Source organism: Diadema antillarum, unplaced genomic scaffold (assembly GCF_040938485.1).
Source record: "Diadema antillarum isolate AM-2024a unplaced genomic scaffold, OU_Dant_1.0 scf00000182, whole genome shotgun sequence".
In the NCBI taxonomy this organism is placed as follows: domain Eukaryota; kingdom Metazoa; phylum Echinodermata; class Echinoidea; order Diadematoida; family Diadematidae; genus Diadema; species Diadema antillarum.
In genome coordinates, this window is record NW_027271071.1 from 224385 (window position 1) to 242403 (window position 18019).

The 18019-nt window shown below is 38.6% G+C and overlaps 1 protein-coding gene across 1 annotated transcript in view; it reads left to right on the forward strand.

Annotated features, from left to right (window-relative positions):
• Positions 1 to 1128: 1128 nt before the first annotated feature.
• Positions 1129 to 18019, forward strand: part of LOC139723169 (lysosomal-trafficking regulator-like) — a 151709-nt gene continuing 134818 nt past the window's right edge. The window contains exons 1-4 of the mRNA XM_071634430.1: positions 1129 to 1201; positions 13444 to 13653; positions 14683 to 14828; positions 17093 to 17184. Coding sequence (XP_071490531.1) covers positions 14745 to 14828; positions 17093 to 17184 — 176 coding nt within the window. The 5' untranslated portion in view covers positions 1129 to 1201; positions 13444 to 13653; positions 14683 to 14744. The remainder of the gene's footprint in view (positions 1202 to 13443; positions 13654 to 14682; positions 14829 to 17092; positions 17185 to 18019) is intronic.

Consider the following 18019-nt stretch of genomic DNA (forward strand, 5'->3'; position numbering starts at 1 on the left):
AAAATGCAGCAAAACATTAAATATGAACCTCAGGGGACTTGTTTAGGCCACTGCTGAGAAAATTTGGAAGTCAACAGTTATCTACAATTTGAATAATGCACAAAACTCAACTACTCAGTAGTTCTGTGTGTCAGCCACACTTAAGCCTTTTTGTTGCAGTCTTCTGTATTTTTTATCTGTAAACACAAATCTAAAAGTATAAGAGCTGATGTAATAACATATAGAGTGTGTGGCAAGAATGTTTATAAAAATGTTTGTAAGTTTTGATGAACTTCACAAAATATACATGATGGACACACATGCAATGCATGGGTCTGCAAAGGTAGCCTAGTAATGTACTGGAATTTACGGTGAGCCCCGAAAAAAATTCAATTCAAAATCTAACGGTCAATAAAAATGTACCAAATGTTACCTTCCACTTTCAATACTTTATGGGAGTTTCTAAAATGATACTCTCTTCAACATACCACTGTATTTATACAACTCTTCATTTAAGGCATGCAAATGGGATTCCCTACATTTAAACACAACTAATGCCCACAACCTGGTATGTGAACCAGGTATGTTAAGAGAGACAAAAAAAGAAATCCACCCCTAACACACGTTCCTCAGCCCTTGTCATTAAATGATTATTTCTTTTTCTGTTTTCTTTTCTCTTTTTTAATTACTGTCAAGGTCGACAACTTGAAGTTGTATAGGCCTACTTAGATATTCTACATTTTTCTTTTCTTTTGTCTGGGCTAATTTCACGAAAGGATCACCACTGCAGGACAATAAATTCATAACTCTTTTGGCCCAAACTAGCCAATTTGTTACTAGTATACGACAGTATTTATAGGTACGATCATCTACCCTATCTATACAGCTAGTGAAGAAAGCCAAGTGTGAAACCGCATCACGTGAGCAGACAGCATGCATAATGGTGTTTACATTTTTTTTTTCTTTTTTGCCTCACGCACACTGCACTGAGCTCGCGCAGTTGCATCAAGGAGGTACTCCTCCTTGGTTGCATACACCCCATAGAGATGTATTATTAGTATACATCTCTATGATACACCCACGTACGTACGTACGTACACGTACACCGGCGGCACCGACCAACAACATAAATTCCAACAACAGAAAAACATAATGTCTGTGAGATTCTACTGATACTTCTGCGGGAAACGATGCCGCTCGGACGTCACCCATTTTAACTTCGGTAAGATTTACATAGAATAGGAGTTCACAAGTTTGAGCCCAAAACACTTGAAGGAACGAGGCTGCTACGCATATCAATGTTATTTAACTTGGAGCACGAACTTGTAAAGCGAATTTATGTGTTCTTGCCGGATTGCTCACGGTGTGACGGTATGTATCTCTCAGTCCCACATATTACAATTTGTTGCAGCTATGTGCATTGCCAAACCACTTGGCACTGCACGTGCATGCATGCGACATGTAAACACGCTATTATGAGAGGGAGTTTGCAGATCTCGTGTATGGGCTGATGTAACCGCTAGATCTTGAATTATGCTCCATTAGTATGTAGCGTCCATGCTATGTGACAATTGGGACAATAATTACATACCATACTATTATTGGCATTGTTATGCCGCGAAATGCTGATCCTACCACTGACCACTTCACTTCCAGGCAGGGCCAGGGCCCACCGGGCCGGGAGCCCCGACCAAGGCAGGCAGGGAGCCCAAAGAAACCAAGTGAATGTAGTTCACACACTGTACTGAGGTTTACAAGCCTAGTATCAGTAACAATATAACTATGAACGGATGATACTGTAGGTCATAAATGAAGCCAACTGCGACCAGCCCGCACGCAAAGCATTTGCTCCCACACACAGTCTGTGTATCCTACTACAACGCAAGGAGCGCCCTGGTCCTATGGGCTGGGTCAAAATAAAGCATGATGACGTAGAAAAACAGCACATGATACAAAAATAGAAAGAAAAGAAAATCAATGTTCATGGTTAATTGCTCATTTTCATTGGTATATGATGAGACATCTGCCTGCAAGGAGATCTGAGATAAGGCAGAGTACTATATCAGTGTCAATAGTGTCACATGTCTGAGAAGGATTACATGCTTTGTTACCCATGCTTGCTTGGTTTGCAGCCTCATGTAAGCAGTGTTCATACAGTCCAGAACACCCTAGATAAATATCTGTAGTGAAAGTATACATGTAATGTATGGTTGGGTGTCTAATACATCAACACCCTAGTAATATTTTTCTATCAACAGAAACTTAAGATATCTCACAGTTTTCCTGAAATTTTACTCACATGTAAAGAAAATACCAGGCCTCGAATTAACCGACAGCCACCGACGGCCATGGCCGTCGGTGCCCCTCTCGTTGGCCGCAATTCCTTTTGTTTTTTGATCAAAGTTACGGCCAAAAAAAATGTGCCCTTTTTCTTGGGGCCGTGGTGCCCTTTTAGAATTAAAGTTATTATTTTAATATGACGTATGATATGCCCTTTCTCAAAGTCTACACTTTAAAAAGCTTGAACAACTTTCCTGATCTCAAATATCATACCTTCAGTTCACTTGCGTCCCAAATCTGATTCAAACTCAAAGTATCTTTCCGAGATACGAGACGACGTGTACGTACATGTACGCCCGACCGGCTTTTACCGTCACGACTGCCTCCGCAGCGCAGCGGCCATAGAGTTACTAGCTAGGCAGCGCATATTCAGATAGAGTAGTAAAGAGTGAACACCAAGTTCACCAAGAAAAATCCCACGATGCCAAGGTGCCAGACTGGGGAATGGGGAGGGGTGGAGGGAGAGAAATCAATCAACAGAAGAAACCGCGCGTACTGGCGCATTCTTGGAGGTCATGAACTGTCTGGGGTGTTGGAGATGAACAGGGAAAGAATGTTTAATTACTGAGTAAAGATATAGCTCAAGTCGAAGCCCCAGGGCGAAGACCCAGGATTACAAACGTAATGATTCTTTATTTCTTATCACTCTCCTGCGATTTTGAGGTGTTAGTAGAGTGTCAAATTTTTCGTGAAAACACAAATTTGACTACCAGTGACAATGAAAGAATTATATTTTTTTGTGCAGATTTTTTTTGAAATTTCTGACGTCTTTACTGCTGCATCAACAGCCTAAAATGAATTACTGGAAGATTTTTAATGCATTTGAAATGTCAAATTTTGAGGATGCAAATATGTGGATAATCATCGGATGTGGATGATCATCATCCACATTGATTTGTACCCTCTAAATTTGCCATTTCAAATGAATATAGTAGGCAATGTGTCAGAAAATTCTGAAGCTTTGTGAATATGAAATTTTTGGCAACCTTCCATTTGAACTTCAGGCATGATAAGCTCCTATGATTCAGCAAAAATAACTCAACAGATTAGAGATAAACTTCCTTCGAATTGAGAACTAGCACGCAGATTTGCTGAGCGTGAGACCACAAGAAGCTTCAGCTTTGCTTTGAGATTGTAACTCGGGAAGTTCTCACAAACTCCTGGATCACCCCTCCCTGCCAACTCCAACGTGCATGATGAATGCATGGTGTCTCGATGTCACCGTCTATAGATACCCGAGGCTGCTTTGTTTTTGTCTTGGAATATTTATTCATTTCGTGTCATGACATGAGTGTAGTAATGTTTTTGCATGGCGATGTACAAACTCGTGATACTCAACTCGTCTTTTTGATGTTTTTCTTTGAGGCCAAAAGGAAGACAAAATACTAGTAGTATTATGACGTTTGCAGTTGTTCAAAAGGTCTGCTTTTGATAGCTCACAGACTAATCACCCATGCTCCCAGGCCCCCCATGGAGCAGCAATTCACACGCGCGCGCAAATTCCTTTGCCATGTGGTTTTGCCAGCCAGCTGTCGGAATGTGCTTTGAAGTTACATGGCAGCCTGGCCTGGCTGGCCTGAAAGGGTGTCGAGTTTCAATCAATACGTACTGTTGTTTTATTCCTGTTTTAAAAAATGTCGTTTCACCTGATAGAAACGCAGAAATCGGGAATGTGTTGCAGCTGTAGGGAAGAGGTTTTTGTTGTGTGTTGCACTTTGTGTGTGTGTGTGTGTGTGTGTGTGTGTGTGTTTGTTTTGTTTTTCTCGGGGTTTTTTCTTCTTTCTTTTTTCATAAACACCTAACATGCCCTTTCCAATGTGGCCTTGGTGCCCCTCTGACTGACCTAAGTGCCCTGGCCTCTTGGAAAAAGTGCCCTTTTCTGAATGGCCTTGCCCCTCCAAAATCCTATTTCGAGGCCTGAAATACTCTGTATTCACAAGTGCACATTAAAGATGCAATTTGAGGTACACACTCTAAGATAAGAGCTTTGAATGCATGGGGTGTTAGTTTGAGGCATTCGTTTTTGCTTTACTATAAAAGTTGAAACTGATACCCCTACCCTCTATTGCCAATGTACATGTGAGGTGCACACTATGCTTTTCCTTCATGCATTTATAATCTATATTATAATTGTTTTGCTGTTGCTATTGTTTATTATTATTTTTTCCAATAATATTTTGATATTTATATTTTAAGTCCATTCCCCAGTGATGAGTAAAAAACTACTGTGAGTGTGTGTAGTCTCGTGTGCATTTTCGTTCTTCTCAAAGACATGCTGTAAATAGTGGGGTGTTGGTTTCAATGTACAGTGTTGATGTGGTGGACACCTACCATACTAATGTCAGTGAGTATGATTCTAAAATAATGGAATACCTAATTATAATTTAGATCATCATAATTATATTGTCTGTGCCCGAATAAAGCTGATATAAGTTGTAAAAAGTTGAGTTCATATATACTTGGGTACCTTGTGGTGAGGGAGGGCCCACGTATTGTACACATTCACATGAGGAAATGCATTGTGTTCACCAAGCTCACAGGAAGTTAAGTGCTTCTGACTGGAGTTATTAGTGCAAAAAGTTGAAAGGGGAAAAAAAGTGTTCCTACAAAAAAAAAAAACACAAAAAAGCAAAAAACAATCCATCCTATGATGCCCCTAAAATGCATGTCTTGTGCTACTATTATCTGAGATACTAGTAATGGCAGCACACACACACACACACACACACACACACACACACACACACACACACACACACACACACAAGCATGCTGACAATTCTCGTATACTACAGTCGTGCAAGCATTTTTGTGTGACTTATATTCTACATACTTGACTACCTGCAAGGGGAACAAATATATCTTTGTTTAGTTTATGAAAGTGACTTTTGAGATGAAGCAACTGTTTTTTTTCATTTTGTGAATATATGTGTTTGTTTGTTTGTTTGTTTTTGTTTCCTTTGCTACCATTGCCTAATTGGGCATTCAGATTTATGCAAAAAAAGGTGATCTGTTTTAAAGCCCTTATCCCGAGATCACTTCCCTCAAGTTTTTGCTGTTGTGTCAGGGCTCCTTGAAAATCATTGTGTCGTCTGTCTTAATACATTTTCCATTTAATCATGCTTTCTATCACTCTGTTGGTGACTGTCAGACACTTCTCCAAAAGTAGCATGGCCAGTCACCATACATTACTGCAAATGATGCTTTTTAAGTCATGGGATATCATCAAAAGAACATAAACTCTTCCACTTTTGTGATGCAAAATAGCTATGCGACTTTGCACAATAAATTGGGACTTGTTTTTCATTCATATAAATCTATTGCGCAGCTTAAATATATTAAGTACCCCCTCCCCCTTAAGAACCATGACTTCCTAAAGCTTGTCTGGAAGAATCAGAGACTGAGCACTGCTTTTCCAGTCACTGATATCAACTTTGAGACCCACAGATGTATGCAGTTCTGCACTAAAAAATTATGGCAGTGGTAAGTAACTAATACACATAGTTCATTCATGTTTATGCATTATTCATAACCAATCATAACCTATTATGACAATTCCAAAACTCTTGAGGCTTGCTTAACCAAGCACCAGTTGAAGTACACATAATACCTTGTGATATGATCAAATAAATGTGTATTTGCATAATTGCCTTTGAGAAAATTTCAAATCCAGAAATTTCTCATGTGAATTAACTGAGAAGTAAGTTTTCATTTGTGTCTTACTCCTTACAATACATCTTACAATCAGTGTCTAGTCAAACACAAATTATGTAGGCTACTCATGGACCTGGCATTAAATTCACCCTTCATTGATTCTGCTGCATATTACAAAATGATCATGTTCTGTGACTTAACTTTCCAACATGCCTGAGCTGGCTACATCATACATGTAGGAAAGCTTACAACTACAACTTGCAGATAATTTAGGATTGACAATGACTGCAGTTCAGTTCATGGATACTCTTGGAATGATGCAGTTTCTACTGTCACTCCTCTGAGCATGTACAATGTACACTGAACATCTGTCTGCTGATCAATCGAAAGTTACACACACTCGTTGCAAAGCATCAAGGCAAATCACACTGATTGTCTCCATGTGATTTGTTTGTCAGTGTTTGCATTTGTCGGCTTGTATGACACATCTTTCATCGTCAGTTTCACTTGTGGTTCTAGAGCCATGCATCCAGGTACTTGTGAGCGCTAATTGTGCACTTTTGCACAGACTTCGCAAATTTTTATCATAACAATGTACTTATTGTAGGCACAGTGTAGGTTTAATGGAAATTAAATCAGTTGGAAATGGAAATCAAATACACTTGATGTGAATGTTAAGAAAAAAAAGAAAAGGTTTTGTTTTCAAATTTGTCTGAAGAGACTCTGATTCCAACATGAATGTAACTATTGTTGGAGTAACTGAATCTCATTGCTTACTCATCTTTACAGCCATGCATTTATAATATTCCTTTGACCCTAATATCATTTACAAGGCAAAATAAATTGTGTCTATAAAATAGTTATGACCTTTGACTAGTATACCTGCAACTCTCTCAATTTACCAAATAGCACTGTGTAGCTTCCCCATAAAAGTGCTTGCATATCAAATGTAGTCACTTTCTAGAAACAGGAGAAAACCATTCCTTCAACAATATGGAATCCTGTCTCAAACCAGCTTTGTCAAAGCCCTGACCCTCAACATTATTTTGATTTCCAAGAGGTCTAGTTAATACTCATCTCTGAGCGACATCAGTGGTTGATGCTTTTAATGGATCATCTAAGATGACACCTTCCCTAGGTCACATGAGAAATTATCTAGGGTGGCTTATTTTTCACCTAGCCTCTTTTGTATTTCATATGTAACTACTGCTGACATTATGGAAGACCCTTCATGAAAACACAGGTAATCTCACAGAAATTATAGTGTATTTCATCTTCTAGTTAGCTGTGACTTGGGATTTAGTTTTGAATTCAACATTTGTGTAGTATGGGCCGTGTGTGAGAACTTGGGCAGGTAGATGAGTGGTAAAGATGAAATGTAAATAATAATGTAAATAATATGATGTTTTTGTTGTGCATATCACTGCCACATCATCTCTATGCACTTAAAGGAAGGAACAGAAAGATAGAAAAATGTCATCAAATGCAAATGCAACTCATTTAAAATGATTTTGGAATAGATCTGTTCGGAGGGTGGTTTAAATAAACTTTGGTGTTGTGGATGAGTCCTTCAAATAAAGTGGAATACTAAATTCCAAAGTGAGGGGGCAGTGTGAGCAAAAGATTGCTCTCCATGAAATTTGGTCCAAATATCATGACAGTGCTAAAGATCTTTCTTGAGCAGCCAATCTGAGATTGCAGGAGGGTACAAACTTCACCAGAAATTCATTTAGATATTATGGAGCATTAAACATAGACACTAAAGTGGGAAGACCTCTTCCTGTTGATCACATTACTTTTCTGCAACATTTGTGGCGAATCAATTATTGCGTACATCACCACTGAACATATCACAAATCATTATCCCGTAATGAGGTTTGTTGCCTGACCGAGCTACCGTACCCGCTTGATGTGACCGCGGACTCGCAAAACAGGTCGATGCAGACGAGCGTGACATATTGGCAACCTTGGCTGGCTGCAGATGCCTGATGCTTCACTGAGATTGAAGGTCCAAAAATACTTCACTCCCCACCAAAATTAATAAGGTGCTGTCACCTTCAAGTGATGGCAGACAGGATAATCATTTCCAGTTGCTCATGCTGTGTTGCTTTAGCGAACTGCAGAGCTGACCTATAGGAGTTAGACTTGGAGGGAACAACTTCAGGTAATGTTAAAGAGTCTAATGGAGGACTAAATGGTCTATAAAATTGATTCTGTTCATTCTTCAACCTTCTTTCTCTTTGAAGGGGCAGTTCTATTTCCTGTTTCAGTTCCTCTTTGGAAAATTCAATTGATAATTTAACCCATTGAGGACGATCTGATTTTGCTACAACATGTATTTCCCTGACACCTGCCCCAGTATACTCGGGACTTGTCCTCATCGGGTTAAGCAAATAGATTGGTAGATATTCCAAAACAAAATGATTAAGCTATGAAATTTGAAGTTCCACATGTTTTCAAACTCATTGTCATGAATGTCTGTCATATATTATTATTTATCTGCAGTGTAGCTATGTATCCATCCATCTCCATCTGTCTATCTGTCTATTCATCTATCTTTCCAACCATCTATCCATCCAGTGCACATTAGATTGAGATGATGATGATGCAATCTTTTTACTACTCTCCAATTGTTTTGACCACAACAAAATTATGAACATTTGTTTTTGATTGACAAACTACTGCCCTCTCCCCTAATATATGATGTAGTCAGGATTTCGCAGTGCAACAAAAGTTTGATACAAAGGATATAATCATTTACTTTTTTATTCTGTGTCAGAACAGGAAATTTTGTTGAGAGCTATTTTGTTTACTTACTCAGTTTGAGGTTTGTAAGGTGATGACACCATTTTTTCTTCTCGTTCTAATTTCTATGTAAAACTTTTAGCTAATTACCATGAGTATATTGCTTTTTTGTGTATTTTGATGAAATTCATTTGATTGTGGGATTTTACTTTATGCTATGTAGAGCCAGCGTAGACACAAAGTGGAATGTTTGAAAGGGAAATACTTTTACAAGAGGAGTTTTGAGAGGAATTGATGAAACCAAAGCAAGATTTATGTGCAAAGAGCTTGAGTGAATGTACGATGTCAAGCACTGTGGTGTCTTGTTGGTTCCTATAGGTAATACCTTTCATTTAAATGTGACCTTGATGTTGCTCGAACAGCCCGGTACACACTAAAAGACAAAGGTATGATTATTATCGTAAGAAATAATCTGTGTCATAGTGAACATGTAAAAAACTAACACCATTAATTTTCTCGAGTGGAGTCACTAAGACACACACACAAAAAAATGAAATCATTAACAGTTTGCACACACTCAACAGAAAAGGGGTTATACACTGTAATTCAAAATGGCAAAAAGATTGAAGTAGAGTTAGTTCACTGTCTCATAGGTTTAGTTGCAACTTGAGTCCAGTGGTAAGTGCTGTCATCATTATGACATAGAAAGGCACAGCATTTATTATGTTTCATCTGCAAAAACTGTGAATGTCCCTTTTTTTCCATGCACAATAGTCACACATTTCTCTTGTTACTGGCAAGCTGCATTATGAGAGTAGCATCCATTGAAACTAAGTTCAAAGTTCTTAGCATATTATTTAGCAAGGAGTACTCATTCACTGGATCGGTTGTCATTTATTTCTATTTGATGCCCGAGATGTCTTTCCATCTCATTATCGTTGCATTATAAAGTATGTGACTTCGAAAATCTGTTGTTAGTCAGACTGTCATTTGAAAGAGCTATGAGCTCTTTTGTTTATGTAGTACATGTTGTGTCTGTTTATACTGTGCATTGTTTGTGCTGTGTGGGTGTGTGTTTGGGTGTTCATGCTCTTTCTTTTGACTTGTTCTGCAGTGATTGCTAGCATACTGTAAAGTAATGTTTGCAAGAGTATGTTTCTTGCTTAGCCAGGTAAAATGAATTTTGTGTGTGTTTAATTCTGTAAAATCAAGGAGATACAATTCTGAATTACAAATCACACATAAAGATATCCAAATACTTATATTTTCGCACTAGTTTCATGTTGGGCAAAATGTGCAAAAAATTCCACACCATTTGCCAGAATGTCCACTTTTGCAGTGTCAGTGTTATCACCTTCAAACTCTCTGTTATCATGGGTTTACATGCTTGTACTCACACCACCCCTGTTTACTAGTATATGCTCTACATATTAGTAAGTTCATTGCTAAATACATTATCTTGATTGGACTTTGTTTTCACCTGTTGTTTTTTCTCAGTGGAACCATGCATGCTTTTGTTTTAATCCAAAGTTCAGGTACATAGTATAGCTATTTGGCACCCCCTGGCTGTACATGTATGATATTAAAGGAAAAATACCACTGATCGCCAGAGATAAACTTGTAGACTGGTGATTCTGTGATTTCTGTTAGTTTATTAATGAACATGTCAAAGTGAACTTTCTTTTATCGAAGATAACACAGTGTCTTGAATGTAGTGCCTGTACATTGTGACTATAATGGTGTGTGTATGATCACATGATCAGTGATTGGTTTTTCAATTGTTCAAACAGGAGCTGGACAAATAATTGGTGGAGATGCTTTGTCTAAAGAAGGTTTACTCTGCACATGAATAGAACTATCTAAAATGTGAAAATAATTCAGAAACAAGCTGCTTGAATGAATGTTCAATATGACAGATTTGAAAGAGAATCAAATTATGATTACTCTTTCTTTTGCTGAACTGAGATAGGTGATCTGTGATGCCTTACTACAGACATTCTGAACAATATGGAACTGACATGAATTGCTTGTTTATGTTTTAGCCTGCTTCCAAAGTTGGTAGAATATCATAGTGTTTTCATGTATTACATTGCTAAGTTTCACTTTTTACTGTGACCCCAGATCTATTTGCATCACACGAATTGATTACCCTCCCCAAGTTAACATTTTTCTTTGGATTTGTCACATTTTTGCCGAGTTCAAGAAGAAATTGTAAAACATCAGAAGAACTTTGACATCAGCCTTCTGAATTTCACAAATCCAATTGAAGTCTCAATGCATCCTGACCTAGATGTTTGACCTGATACATTGACTCCTTCAAACTTGATCATACCTGGACATACTCAATAGTACACCTGTCAACTCAAGATCTTTCTTTGTTGGGTATTTAGGTTGTACATTTGTATCTACTTTATATAGGTATATCACATCCTTCCACGAGTCATTTCTGTTCCAAGAAATATACACATGTAGATACATAGGAACCCACTAAGAGGCCCTTGTCCAGGAGGGTCCCATGACATTTGCTCCTGCAACAAGTGCTCCTATGAAACATCATGCACGCTCTTTAAAGCCAAAGATAAATTCTGCAGACAAGCACCGCCAACCCTACAAATCACAGCCCTAACCCTAGCCCTAAGTTCTCAGGTCAGAGAGAATAAGACCGGAGACGGAGCAATTGTCACAGGAGCAAATGTCGTGTCACCGTCCAGGAGACGCAACACTGTTTGAAGAGTTTTGAATCTATGAACTCAGTCACTGTTTGCTATCAAGGCATGTTGCTCTATTTGTTTACATACTCAATGGCAGAGGCACAGATTACACCAATCTGTTTTATGTTGTTATTATTTTCTGTACACATTATCCCAGGGTTTGATCACTTCCATACCCAAAACCATGACCTTCTCTCAGCGAGGCTTGAGTCTTTGCCAGCAACTTGAACTCTGTAATCCCACTATTGACTGATAGGTAATAGAGAGCAGGAACTACATACCAAAGTATGTCAAGTCTTCCCTGATTGGTTGAAGCTTGATTGCGCAAGAAAGGAATAGTGAAGAAATGTGTGTCATGAGGGTCTCATGTTTTGATTTTAACATTGCAGACGTGATGGTAAGCAAGGCCTTTCCAACTTTGTATTTAGATCTTGCTGTGGCTGATAATGTTATCTCATTATTGTAGGTATTCCATATTGAGTGATAGCTGTAGATTTCTGATCATTAAAACTGGGACAGCTGTTCCATGTCTCATCATGAAACATGTATGTTTTCAGTCACTAACCCTGGCAGACTCACTTCCATAGACTGTTCAGTTTCACACTCACAGGGATAGAGTTGTCTCACTCTTACACCAATCATTCCCAGTGTCATCCTGATACTCTCTCCATTCTAACCTCTCAGTCATTCTTGGTATCCTCCTTCTCCTACCCTCTCTCCTTACCCTTCCAACTCTCTTTCACACTCCTCCCCCAGCACTACTCAGCACCTCACTCTTCTTTTCTCCTCAATGCTTTCTACTTTTCTTACCCTTTCCAATCTTGCTGACTTCTCCATCCTTCATCCTATGAACCCTTCCTCCCCCACCCTTCATATTCTACCCTTTTCCCAACATGTCGCCCTTTCCACTACCCTACCCTCCATACCCCTTGTCATTCTAAGCTCCTTACCCTTCCAACCCCGCACCCTGTCCACCTCCTTACCAGTCCCACTCCTTATCTTCCACCATTTACCCTTTCCACCATGTCATCCTTTCCTCATGACCCTTCTGACTCCACTCTTCTCTTCTACTCACCCTTTTTACCCCTCACCCTTCTCATTCACCATTTCTGTTCAATTCATACCACCCTACCCTTCCCATTCTACCCTCCCCACTCCACCCTTCCCATTCCACTCTTTCTATCCCCTCACACTTATCACCCTTAAAGAAATGATATAGTTTTGGCTAAGATGGGGCTTCAGGTTTCCAACTGTTTTGAGAGAGACAATGAGAAACAGTGAAATATGAGAGAGCACATAATTCTAAGAGGAATCAAAGTTTATTTAATGAATATTGGTTTTGAAATGGCTGAGATATCCAAAACAAAGTGATCCTAATAAAAGGTGGGATCCATCTTTTATTAGAATTGCTTTGTTTTACTTTGCTTTTGGGTATCCCAGCCATTTAAAAACTGATATTCATCAAGTGAAATCTGAATTCCTCTTAGAATCATGTGGTTTTTAACATTTCATTTGTGGTTTCCAAGTGTCTCGCAAAAAGTTAAAAGCTGAATCCTCATCTCAACCAGTACTATAACGTCCCTTTAACCTGTCTCACCCCCTCACCCTCCTTCCCACTCTACCCTTTCTACCACATCACCTCTTTACCACCCACCCCTCTCTCTCTTCATACTCCAACCCTTCTCTCTCCCTCACCCCTTCCAGTTTCCACCTTCCTCACTCTTCTCCCCGCCCCCTATCCCAATTCTATCATCCCTCCTCCCACCCCACTCTATGTCCCTCATGCCAGCGCCCACTCACCCACTCACCCCCTCAACAGAGCCAAATCTGCTCTCATGATATCCTGAGATCATACAATTGTAACATGGACTTTGCTCAAGGTATATGTTGACTCGGGATATAGGATAAAATCACGCTTTGCCTTCTACCTGCATACCCAGGTTTTATTTGTGTACCTGCTTGCGTTGGCATTTTGCAATGTCAGTGTTTACTCTTTTTGTGCGTGTTCCTGCAGGGCCAGCAGATGCTGTGTGTAGTCCATGGCCTAGGATAGACCAAAATCACAGATGATCTGGTGATGCTACATTGAAGGTGAACGATCAGCACTAATTAGACGAGAGTCGATCAGGTGCAGACCGCATTTGCCCTCATCACTGCGTTTGGCAGGATATTTATCGCTTGCCACATGGTGAAGGAACAGACAGTATGGCGTACTGTGGGAATTGTGAGTATATTCAAGAAGCTCTGTGGTATATTTTGCTTATCCCATTCAATTTTTTGTTTAATGAAATGATAGGATTTTGCTATGATGTATGTTGAATATGGTGCCCATTTATTAAAAAATGAAAAAAGAGATTCGAATTTTGACAAAATATATTAAAGTGCCCTTTCTTTATGAAGTAAAGTGACCAATTTTGCCAACCTTGGTACAGCTCTCTAACACATTTCATGTACAGACAGTCAAACCTGCCGTAGTGACCACCTGTCTGTAGCAACTGCCTGCTGTATATAACCTCGAAATATACCGGTATGTTTATATTTCTGGAAGAGACAAGCAATGTTTAAGACCCTGTGTATTGTGACCATCTGTCTATAACATCCACTTTATTTTCGTCTCCCCTGATGTTTGACCGTATTTGAAGAATACCATCACCAGTAATATCAGTGCTGTATTTGAATATTTCTATTTCCATGAATGTGGATGCATAATTGCAGTAAAAGTTAGCTTGATGCATTTACATTATCTTGTTCATTTGATACTTCAGTGGTAATCAATGTATATACCAGGGTTAGTCTCTAGTAACACATCACTGACTTTTTTCTTCACTGTTCATAGTGATATTATTCAATCTTTATGTTCTTGCCACCAAATTGATATCATTTGTAGCTGGTGTTAAGTATGGTTTTTCCTCTTTTAAGCTGATTTATCATCGAAGTTCGAAGTATTTTTGTCAAGATATAACATTCAAACAGACAGACTGAATGAGTGAATTTAAGTCATATGTAAATATGTATGTATACATGTATATAATATATATTATATTTATAAATCTCTATATACATAAATTTGATTATCTTTTTAAGTCTGAATCACATCTGATGTTGGCATATATTTTTAGATATCCTTTCTGACCTCAGTCATGATTCAAGTTGATGTGTTTCAGTTGGAAAGAGGCTGAACAATTTTGATAATGGCAAATTGAATTATAATCCATCTCATTTGTTGTTGTTGGGTTTTTTTTCACATGTCCAGGTTTAAGTGCAGATATACTGTAGCAGCTTTCCATGAAAGGTTGATTGGGGACATAATCAGCGATGGAGGCCAGAAGAAAGATACACCACAACCTGAAGGTGCGGTGGGATCGATACACCACTTGCAGTCCCGACACACAGGCTGAGGTAAAATCATCACAAAAGTCATCCACCTAACGAGCATTTTGTGACCCCGTGTCATCATCATACACCCACCTAGTGCTCACTGACTCTATTTTACCCTGCCAGATGTTTGTCGATAATGGGTTCTTTACTGACTGGTTTAGAAGAATTATGGCAGTGCCAGATGGGAGTAGATTTATACATAACCAAACTGCAAATGTACTTGGAAAAGGCTAGCCAGTTAGTGTGCCCTCACTTTGAGTGCTGTGTGATCTCTGACAACTGAAAGTATATCATAGACCTCAGAAGAATAATCATTTGTATTCATTTTGTCTGCACAATATGCAGATTTGTACATGCAAACAAAGTCATAAAGAGTAATCCAAGATGTTTTCCCCCAAAAAAATTCAGTTTAGGGCATCGCTCTTGAAACCAATGTCACAAGCCATTTGTGAAGGCATCAGTCGTGATATTAGTAATGGGGATATAATGATGTTAAAATTGTATTTTCAAGAAATTGCAGTGAAAATGAATGTGTTGTTGGACCTTGAAGATGCATGGGCTATTAGGCAGGAGAGACCTGTCAGGGTTTCACATGAAAACAGTCATTAAATTGCAATCTCGCCACAGTGCTGGTTCCAAACCACTCCGTCAACGTGAGTCAAGTTTTGATACAGCGTAGAGAACTATCATGGTAAATGTGGCATGACGGCTTCATCTCTCCTTTGCAAGCACCCAGGTGTTTTATCACGGTCACAGTATGCTACTAGCCCACTTGCCCACTTGCCCAACTTTAACTCACTTTGGGGCAAGTAGATTAAATTAACTCTTGCCTATACATAGTATGGGTCCTTTCCCATACACCTGTTTGGGCAAGTTGGAGAAATATGATTTGCGTTGCCCTTAGGCATATCTGCAGTTCTCATTTCAACCAGAGTGGCACCTGTGAAATTTTAAGTATTGTGGTCTTTCTATCAGGCACTACAATGAGACGAGCTATTATTCCAAGAGCAAGGGCAATCAGGAAACAGGGACCTTTTCAATGATAAGATGCAGCACAATTTCCCTAATGTTTTTGTTTTTTTCAAAATCCACTACATTTAAGAAATTGAATTGCCAGAAATACTGTAAAACATGATATATTCGCGGCATGAATTTTTCGCGAATTGGAGCCGACGGCCTTTTTTGCGGCATTAAATTTTCGCGAACTGCCACTGTCATTCAATGCATACAGTGTAGACAAGAACTTTCGCGTGCATTTTAATTTTGCGAATCTTGGCGCTCGCGAAATTTGCGAAATTAAAATGCACGCGAAAATTCCTCGTTTTACAGTAGTAATTTGATTGGCTCAGTGCTAAAGATTGCACCTTCTTTCACCCTAAATGAAACTGATGTCAAATGTCTTGCAGGTAGGAATGTGTACTTGCCTCTTTGAAATTATTTATGAACAAGGATTTTAAGATTGTATGAGTTTGCTTATCTGTCAGAGTGAAGCCCAATACATGTATTCTGTGACTTATCTACTTCCATTTGTGTGACTCTATGGGTTTATCTGACCTTAACTCAGCCCTGAAGCACCAAGGTCAATGAACTTTTAAGATAGAGCTATGATTGTTTATTGTTGACATTAACCAGTTTTTTACATGTATCAATCAAGGCTCTTGACCCTATCTTGTGTGATAAGAAGTTAGGTCGCTGCATTCTGATGGAGATCAGATACAGGATTTATATGTCTCTCAGTAGGGTTGAAAATGGGCAAAGTATACAGTGTAGAATAAGTGCTGACAGTTTGTAAAATTCTGCAAACATTTCAAATAAATCATTTCTTTTTTTATTTATCTTATGATTCAGTTTGTTTGAATATGAATTTCTCTTTTTTTTTCTTTGAATTTCTAGAGATACTTCAATTTCAAATGTGCTGAAAAACAGGATTTGCAGATTTATCTTTGGATGGTTACACATTGGCCTTGCATGGAATGTATGTCATTTGTGACATCACAAGTCAATGTTGCCAAATGGCTGCCATTTCAGAACCTCTTCCACATTATGTGCAAAAAAAAAAAAAAAAAATGATTGATACTTTTAAAGTCACGAGGCTGTTCAAACAGATACAAGTAAACAAATATTGCTTACTACCATCAAATCACAGGGAAAAGAATACTACAAGTGCATTCAAACAAAATAAGTAAAATGCATGCTGGACAAAGTCATGTTTTCCTTTTTATGTTGCTCTTTGAAGTGATGGTATGAAGTGTTCAAAAGTGTCACTTTGTTATATCTCTGTGCAGAAAAAGATGAATTATCTGGAGGACTTTCTACATCATCTCATCGTCATGTCAAGAAATGCATCTATCGATTCCGAGGACCTCTTTAACTTTTGGTAAGTCATGGGAGGGGGGGGGGGGGGGGAGAATTCTGAATACAATGGAAGTTTCAAAAGTTCATAGAGGAGAGATGAAATTATCCTCTTGTAAGTCTACTTTAAGGTGTGAAGCCTGTTTATCACTTTTGTAATACTTCTACGATTGACTTCTTGCGAGAGTAAGAACATTGTTGTTTGTAAACCAAAGGCCAAGTACTTTTGGCTGCATTTGGCAAACATGGATTCAATTTTGTTTTTTATTCTAGAAAAGAGGAATGTAAATGAATTCAGATTTCAGTGGGTAGTACTTGACACTTATTTGACCCACTGTTATCATGGCTTATCATTGACTTGAGTACATTATCCTTCACTGTTTCGTAATAGATTTGAGTTTTTGAAGTGAAAGAAGTACTCTTCAGAAAGAAGATGGCATTTTAGATTTTTATCAGTTTATGATTTTGTTCGATGTGTCATATCCTATGCCTGCTCATTACATATAACAGGTAGATGAGAGGTATAACAAGGACATAGCAGATTTTATCTTTTGTGGGTTTACTTCATTCCAGGCTATTTCACAGTGGTTGCATTCTCACCAACAAAATAGCAGGATAACAAGATTTTTTGGGGGCCCGTTTTGGACTGACAGAAACATCACACTAATTGCCGATAGTGATGATTTGTCGACCAAACTGCACATGCCCGAAATATACCGAAATGATGGCCCTTGCCTTTATGTTAGTGCTCTGTTCAATCATCCATGTTTTGAATGATGGGATAAAAGATCTCAAGATTCTTTTGCTTCGGTATACACACACTCATTGCAATGCGAATTGTCACGCTATATGTCAAATTA